We start from the raw sequence: 9,228 nt of genomic DNA on the forward strand, positions 1-9,228 counted from the left end.
CAAATGACATTTTGCAAATATTACATGAAAAAGCTTTCAATTTCAATAACAAAATTGAACCAATCGGTTGATGGAATATTTTTGATGCTAATATAATATGCATGCATTAAGTAGAAAATGCATATAAAATTAGTTATATTTCACTATTTTATTAATTATTTTTAATTGATTTATTTATAATAGTGTTCCTTTTTTTTACTGAAGTGTTAATGATATACCGAAAATTATTTTTAAAAGCAATGATTTCAGTATAACTTTCAAAAAAATATTGGTCTGATGTTGAGATAGCACAATCAGATAATTCCCCAAATATATAACCAAGGGGGGCCGTCGCCCCGGGCGCAACGACGATCTTCGCTGTTTTTTAATATTCAGAAAAATACTTCAACAATTTTTTTACAAAATTTCTTATAAAAGATAAAGGGTTGTACACTCACAATATAATAATCTGAATAACAATGAAAAATATTAATTTTTACTCGAATACTCTTCAGTCTTTGAATTTGTCTTATATCTTTTGGCTTATATCTTTCTTAAAAATAGTGATAGAACTTAAAGATGTACTTTTCTAGCCTTGTCTAGCGACGTGTCACTCTCACAGTTACCCTATGCTTTGAATGTAACAAATACTTTTCCAAATTTTCCAAATTTTCAAAAATTGTATTTAAAGACTCCAATTCGGGCAAAAATTCCTGCAAATTGTGTCAAAAGTATACAAGATGTAGGGCGAAAATGGGTTTTTTCAATTTGCTATCAATTTCCTCAAAAACCGTATTGTGAGAATTTTGGAACTTCAGATTTTGCGTGGCTTCTAGTTTCTAAATTTTATATACTTAATATCGAAGATATTTTGTAAAAATTCACTATTGTTCGAACCACCTCAGGAAACTTGTAGGTGGGTAGATAAAGGGGGGCGGCAGAACATCCTTGGCCCCGGGCGCCCGAAGTTGTAGCTACGCCACTGCTCGTCACTTTTTTGCGTTATGTATTACCACCACTTCTTGTTATAATGAAGAATAATTATGTAATTGGCCTTGAGCAGAACTATGCGAATTTTGTTCAATATTATCATTTATACCTAATTTATTTATTTATGATATGTTTTCAGTTGAATAATTTAACTAAATTGATATTCAAACAAGCAGGATTGTTGTCTGTATGTAGTAGCCAAGACAAGTAGACCGGCAACTACTAGCGCTAATTTCATTACATTGGTCACATATTAAAACAATCTACTACATACAGATAGATACTAGACCAGTATTCAGATGCGTCTAGTTGAATTTCATTAAACTATTCCGTTTAAAGTTCTGTTAAAGACTTTCAATACCTTTAAGGCGTTACATAGGTTTCCTCGGGTACAAAACAGCATTTTTTCAACAATTTTTTTCTCATATAAAAAATTGAATATTTAATTAGAATTTTTATTATTACAAACATGTACTATTAACAAAGAAATTCGTTAATTTTTTGGAAAAAAATATTTTAAACTCAGCCATTGCGACGCCATTTCGAGGTTTATTGTTAAATCACGAGTTAATATCCTATTAAATTACTAAAATTCGGATGATCATGACGTCAACAATAATCGATCGTTGGCTACAGTACATAAACTATCTACATTTACGCACACTCATGCCTTCATATATGTATATATATATGTACATATATATGTATGCACACTATATGAGAATATATTTCCTCAATTGACCTAAATAAATATTAATGTTATACCTTATGTTTAGCATTAATTAATTAGCACAACAATGAATAAGTTATTTGCGAAGATACTTAAAGGCTTGCTAAGGGATTTCCGTTTTACTGAGCTATCGATTATTATTGATTTGGGTATTTACCATAGTTAGACCGTTTATGTGCAGTGCAGTGAACGATAAGCAAATCCCTGTTTACACAATACAATTAGTTAAAATCGAGTGAAACCCAAAGGATATTTAACAGCTCACATGTGAGATTGCAGCAGGCCTTTGAGCAAAGCATAAATTAAGTAAAATGAAGGCATTAAGTGGAAGTTCATGTTATAATATTAAGTTAACATGGTTATGTAAATACATGCATATACTTTTCTGGGAGCGTAAAGTTTTTATTTCATAAATTATTGAAAACTTGCTTTGTTAATTCTACTCCAGTCAAACGCAGTATCAAACATTGGAAAATCTTCGTATATACATACATACAATATATTGTTTCTTGCCTTATGAGAATGCTCCGAGTGAGTTCCATAAACTATTTGTAACCATCCAGTGTTATAAAACTTATACATTTCTACTTTCATTTTGAAAAAATCTCAGATATGCTCCATATCCTTCTCTCTTCTACATATTGGGATGCACTAAACTTCGGATCCACATCATCCACATATAAAGACTAAATTATCAAACATCTCCTCCTATATTTCATTGGCAAACACATTGCTTCTTTAAATATCAACGTTTTTTTTTTATTAAAAAATACAAAAATAATAGCATAGCTTCACAAGTAATAATACTCGTTGGGCATGGGATAGGATGGAGCTGAATGATCGTCTGACGGATCGCTGAAATAATTGCGTTGGCTAAATGTCTGTTCACATCCGTACAGACTCCTTCCATCATTGTCAATATCGTCTAATATCAGTGTAGGACCTAAGGAATCCAAACATGTCTCCTTAGTACTCTCCTTGCATTCACGCTTCGGCCGAATTAAACTGCTCTGAACTTTCATTTCGAAATTTCCACTGACATCTTGAGGCTTCACTGTGCTCTTTCGGCGCATACTATCTCTCAACTCAGTATATGATGGGAATATCCTAGGCGTATGCTGATCGCTTGCTGCATCTGTCATATCTTGCGAGGCGGCATTCTCTTCTTTTATCGGTAAAATAGCACGTGGATTCAGTATTGAAATAGTAGAATCGCGTTTTTGACGTTTCTGCCGTAGCTTGGCAGAACGGGCACTTAAAGAAATTTTCTTCGTGTCTGGTGGACCAGCGCCAACAGACTTGTCTTTAAATGCGTTACTTCCGAGAGCTTCTTCAATATATGTTTTACCATATTCATCTGGTGCTGTTTGCATATATGAATCGCGCCTCCTTGATTGCATTCCACCCATGCTTAGAATAAATAAACTTTCAAAGAAATTGCGTAAAAAGAACGGAGTAGCTGTCGATAATATGTTATGTTGTGGAATGCCTGAACCTGACTATGCTAACTTTGAAAAGTTGTTTCCTTTTTATACTAAAAAATCTTGATTTTTGCTAATATTTTTAGAGAACTAGGAAGCGCAGGTAGCCTGATTAACAAAGGCACAACTTAATAACTTCAATGTTGACCATTTTACCTGCGGTTCTACAAAAGTCTAACAATTTAGGTATACATTTGTAAACATGTATCTTTTATAGTTATTAACACCAAACAAAAGGAATACCCAATAAACTCCTTAAAAGAGTTTATGTGAAGGGATATACTGTTTCTTTAAAAATAAACATCTACATATAATTTAAAGGATCTCAGAGATAGATTTAGTATATTCCACCTTGAAAAATTACATTAGTGAGGTTCTGGTTCTGGCATAAAAGAATAACTAGAACGAAATAATGAAATTATTAAAAGAAGTAGTTTCGTAAAAAGTTAATAACATAACATTTTTGGGAGTATAAGGGAGCTAAATAACCCAACCAATTAATTTTAGGGAAAAACCATAATCTACTCTAAGAAACATGGCTGACATATATTGACATTGACAGATATTGGTCAATCATAAAGATGAAATGTATTTGGGAAAAATGTGGCGAAATTCTGAAATTCCCAAAATTACTCTTATACCATGTTCCGGCCGACACTTAATAACGATATTTAAGCTGTAGATTATTTCACTAATTTTTTTTAAATATTGTATTTCTTTTTTTTGTTTACCTTCTTTTGAATGTTGCCAACTTTTTTGCCAATCCAACGAAACGTTAAGGTAAATTTCCGGAATAGCCTTCACTGCGTGTAGGGATTGACGTTTAATATCTTCAATTGATTCAAACTATCTACACTGAAAGGACTTTTATTCTTCATATTCGTCGGTTCAATTCACTTATTCTTCTTCTTTTGTCTCATAAACTCAAAATTTGTACTACGAGTATATAAAATATTTTTTGTAAACAGAGATTTCTGATAGATATTTTGTAAAAAATTTTAGAAAAAAATATCAGTGATTCCTTCATATTTTCGATTATCCGACTTATAACATTAGCTGTGTTCTATTCACCAATCGTTCGAACTCTATTCTCTTCTATACCCTTGCAACCTGTTATTACAGAGTACAAGGAGCGTTCCAAAGTAAACAGGACTTTCTGCTATCTTTATCGATTTTCCAGTGAGAAGTTATTGCGTTTTTTAAGTGTCAGTATGTTTGTGTTATCGGTGCGAAAATGAGCTTCGAACAAAGTGCCAACATTAAATTTTCTTTTAAAATTGGTAAAACTTTTTACCGAAACGTTTCAATTGATGAAACAAGTTTATGACGATAATTGCTTATCCCGTAGCAGAGTGCACGAGTGGTTTCAACGTTTTCAAAGTGTCGTGAGGACATAAATGACAATCAACATGTGGGCCAATCAAAATCCGTGATCACCGGAAATTCCATCGAAACTGTGGGCGAATTCATCAAAAATCAGCCGAAATCATCATTGAAATTCATGGAAATGGAATTGAACATCTCCAAAACATGGACTTATCGCGTTTTGACCGAACATTTGGGCTTACGAAAGGTGTGTGCACAGTTTGTTCCGCACAAATTGACTGACGGCTAAAAATTTCTCAGAATCCAACATTCGAAGGAAGATTATTTGACCAAAAATCACATTTTAACCATTAACCACTCACCACATTAACCTTATATGGTACCATGCGACTTCTTCCTTTTCGGAAAAATGCATTTGCCCACGAAAGGAGAGCGTTATGCAAAGGCAGAGGCCATTCAAAAGGCTTGCATCGGCATACTGGCGGCCATAACGGCCAACGAGCTAAAACACTCGTTCGTCATGCTTTTGGACCGTGCAAAAAGATGTATTGAAGCATAAAAAACCATTTGTTCTGTTTTTTTATGTAAGTCCTGTTTACTTTGGAACACTCCTTGTATTATAGTTTTGTTCGCCTAACGGTTGTACATATCACCTAAAACTAAGCAATATAGCGATAATCCTATATAAATACATATAAAAATGATCAGGATGACGAGAAAACTTGAAATCCGGGGGATGTGTAAAAATGTAAATATTTTGATGAAACTTGGTATGCGGGTTCCTTAGAACAAAAAAAAATTACGCGTACAAAACGACATAACTAATCACTAAAATAAAATATAAAACTGTAATTTGGTACAGGCGATCACAGGAGCAAAGGGCATCTATGGTCAACAAATTTTTGAAAAGTGAGCGTGGCCACGCCATCTAATAAGTTTAATTAACATATATGTCCAAAAACACTAAAGCTACAATAACCAAATTCACCCAGCACAAATATTATAAGAACTCATACCGACAGTGTGAAAATGGATGAAATCGGAAGATAACACCGCTCACTCCCCATACATGGTACTGTTAAAAACTACCAAAGGCGCAATAAATCAATAACTAAATACGGCAGAGACATTAAATTTTATGGGCTTGGTGGCACCGCCCGTGAAATCCCACATCTCAGGACCCGACCGACCGATTTCGACTAAATTTAGCACTTGGCATTCCTCTCATATTCATATTTCACAGTGCGAACATGATAAAAATCGGCTCGATACTAACCCAACTCCTATATATGTATGTAGTTCTTAAAATGATTTTCGTTTTTATAATACCTAAACCTTATAGCAAATTTGTCGGCCAGTGTCTATATATCTACAGTATATATATGACGTTTTACACATTACAGTATTTCCTTGGCTTTGATTCTTGTATGTTGCAAGAGTATAAAATAATGGGTTGCACCCGAACTTAGCCCTTCCCTACTTGTTCTTTCTTCATTTTGTAAAAAAGTAAAAAATATATATATATTTAGTTTATGCATATACCTACATATAATATTTTTGTATTTATTTTAATGTAATATTTCTGTATAAAATATGTTTGTATATACACATGTGCAAAATCGGATTGCTCAGGAAAGAATTTTAATTAACCGCTTTAAATTAAATTTGACAACAAAGAAACTTTTTAAATATATATATTTTTTTTAATTTTTTTTTTTTTGCTTTTATATTTTATGTGTATGGGACATGTAGCAATTTAATATTTTTTTGTAATTTTTCATACTTTTTCATTCGTACACAATGGATATTTTATATAATTAGCAATATACAAAATATATTGTACATATTTATATGTATGCACGGCTGCGTTCATTGAAATAGCAGTGCAGCTAGCTATTAACTAACGAAAGGGAATATGCAAAAAACCGTTTTATATATTTTCGCTTCTGCTCCACTGCTATTTCAATAAACAGAACAGTATATGTATGGTCATGACACACACATCATTCTATACTATACAAAATAGTTAACAGTTAATTTTCAAGGAAAACACATTTTGAATCATTTAATCTGTCTACCCGTGTTTGTACTGCGTAATTTGAAACAACTTTACTCAAAAAATATAAATACAAGCCAATTTGTTTGCAATACACATTGTGGATGCACCCATACCGCCGTCAAATTATATATACATACATATGTAGCTACACTTGTAGTATCATTTATGTAAAATATTACGAAAAAATATGCGCGTTTCCCTTAAAAAAAAAAAATACTGCAAAAAGAAAAACAGCCGCAAATCCATCAGTTTCATTACCACCACTGACAACATACACACACACATGGCCAGCCAAATAGGCCATCAATCAAAACATTTCCACAAGGATTTTCACGAATAGTCAAATTGGCTTGAACGAACAAAGAGAGGGACACGTGAACAATGGCGGAGATGCGGGTACACACAGGCTTACTAATCCTTCAACAGATACTCGCGTACATATATATGTATATATGTATACATATATGATTATAGTTGAGGCATCCAGCCAGCCAGTTAGAGACTGCGAAAGTATGCAAATACAAACAAATAAACTCACACAGACACACCTCCCGAGCACATATGCAACTAATCAATCCAGCAGCCATGTGAATCAGTCAGTCAGTCACCCAGTCAGTAAGCACATCAGTCACTCCATGCACAGGCGACGACACAACCCAGTTATGTTTAATCACCGACACCACCTCCAATACCAACAACAACACGACACGCGCCAAAACTTAATAATCAATATATGGCTAAGCCGTTAGCGTTTTGCCTTTACATGTTTTCCATTTTTCTTAAAATCTAATAATAAATTGTATTCATTAAGGTCTTACAAAACGGAAATTGCGGAAATGGAGACGGTGCTGTAAGAGACCACACACCGCAACAAATACCACCGCACGCCACCACATGCCAACAACATCAACACCACCAATATACATACATACATGTAGGAACTGGGCGACCGCCACCACCACACAAGACGCGCTGTCTGAAGATGAGCCACCACTAACTAATGCTTCAAAGCAAATGAGTGATGCTGCCTGTCTGCCTTGCTGGCTTCTAACCAATAACTCGACGGCATGCGGAAGCAATAGATTTCAGTAGGAAATGAGCACAAATGCTAATAACGGTATGATATTTGAATCCCATGTAAAAAGTGTTTAGGAAATATCAGGTGGCAAGGAGCAAAGCGCAACGAACGGAAGGCAGCGGGCAGCGCAGCTGTCGATGAAGCGAAATCTTGCTCGTTTTGCAAGGATCCACAGCAATAAGTTAACAATGCCAGCAACAGTTGTAAAGAGTAATACATGCACACACAAATATACATGCATCTATTTGTGTGTATATGCGGGCAAAGCTTGGAATTTGAATAATGATTGAGCTGAAAAAAACAAACAAAAATAAATAAATATGAACCAACAACAGCAGCAACGCATCAAAAATAAACATTGTATGTAGTATTTATATATATATATGTATATGTATGAGTGTGAATAATATTAAGAGCCAAAGGAGAAATTCAAATTCAAACACGAACTTAATGATTACAAGTAATAATTATCAATAATTAATAATAATAACGAATAATACTAACAAGATGACATGCTAAACACAGTTATAAATCAAAATAGTTTTATTGAACATAAAAAACTCTAAAAAAATAATGCAAACGAACAATAAAAGCGAGCGAGATTTATTGCGAAAGGCAACAAAAACATTGAAATGCGCAAAGCAAAGCTTTAAGGGGTTCTAACCACTTGTAAGTACGAAAAAGTTAGTTTTTTGTGATTTTTTTTTTTGAAGAAATTACTTAATGAAATAAATTTAAACAATTTCTTGTACTTTAATAATCGGTGATTCATTTTTAAAAAAATGGAGTAACTTGCTTCCTGGCGGTGAGGAAAAATTTTCGGCTTAAAACTAACTCAAATTCAAAATCAAAAAAATATTTTTAATATTGCTGAATTGCAAGTATTAATCGAAGGACTTGTCCATATTTTGATTTTTTTTTTGTCAAAATGACGGCTTCACAAAAGTAAAAGGTGCTTTTATACCCTGAACAGGGATCTTAAGTTTACAAAAAAGTTTGTAACAAATAGCTGGAAACGTTTGAGACCACATAAAGTATATATGTATATATATTAGAAATGATCCGTTTTACGAGCTAAGTCGGTTAAGCCATGTCCGTCTGTGTGTCTGTCTGTATATGAACTAGTCACTCAGTTTTTTAAATCTGAAATTTTCCACCCACACCACTATAACATATAGCTGTCATACAAACTGAACAATCGGTATCGATTGCTTGTATGGAAAATTTTTTTCATTTGACGAGATGTCTTCGAAAAAAAATTTCTTACCGACTCTAGAAACAGTGTTTTGAGAAAAAACGCTTTAAAATTTTGGGAGCCGATTAAAAGTTCTTGCAATTCTTTTTTATTTAATTTTAAAATTCTTACATATACGCTTCTATATCCGAAACTGTTTGCGAGAAATAACCCCTTAATACAAACGTTGAATAAAAAGTTCAGTGAAATACAACCTTAAAATGCGCGCAAGATTTAAACAAAAACATTTTAAATAAAAAATATAAACTAAAAAATTGTAATGTCTTAAAAAATAATTTTTTAGATTAATAATGCAAACAATAAATATTAATAATAATTATAAAAAAATGT

General features: G+C 33.1%; 1 protein-coding gene across 4 annotated transcripts in view; it reads left to right on the plus strand.

The window, feature by feature from the left end:
- The window catches only part of LOC120775277 (glutamate receptor ionotropic, NMDA 2B), a 216,941-nt gene extending 208,149 nt beyond the window's left edge, over nt 1–8,792 (plus strand). For all 4 annotated transcript variants that reach the window (XM_040105373.1, XM_040105375.1, XM_040105374.1 and 1 more), the window contains one exon: nt 7,377–8,792. In XM_040105373.1, coding sequence (XP_039961307.1) covers nt 7,377–7,419 — 43 coding nt within the window. In that variant the 3' untranslated portion in view covers nt 7,420–8,792. The remainder of the gene's footprint in view (nt 1–7,376) is intronic.
- The last annotated feature ends 436 nt before the right edge of the window (nt 8,793–9,228 follow it).

Source organism: Bactrocera tryoni, chromosome 4 (assembly GCF_016617805.1).
Source record: "Bactrocera tryoni isolate S06 chromosome 4, CSIRO_BtryS06_freeze2, whole genome shotgun sequence".
NCBI lineage: Eukaryota > Metazoa > Arthropoda > Insecta > Diptera > Tephritidae > Bactrocera > Bactrocera tryoni.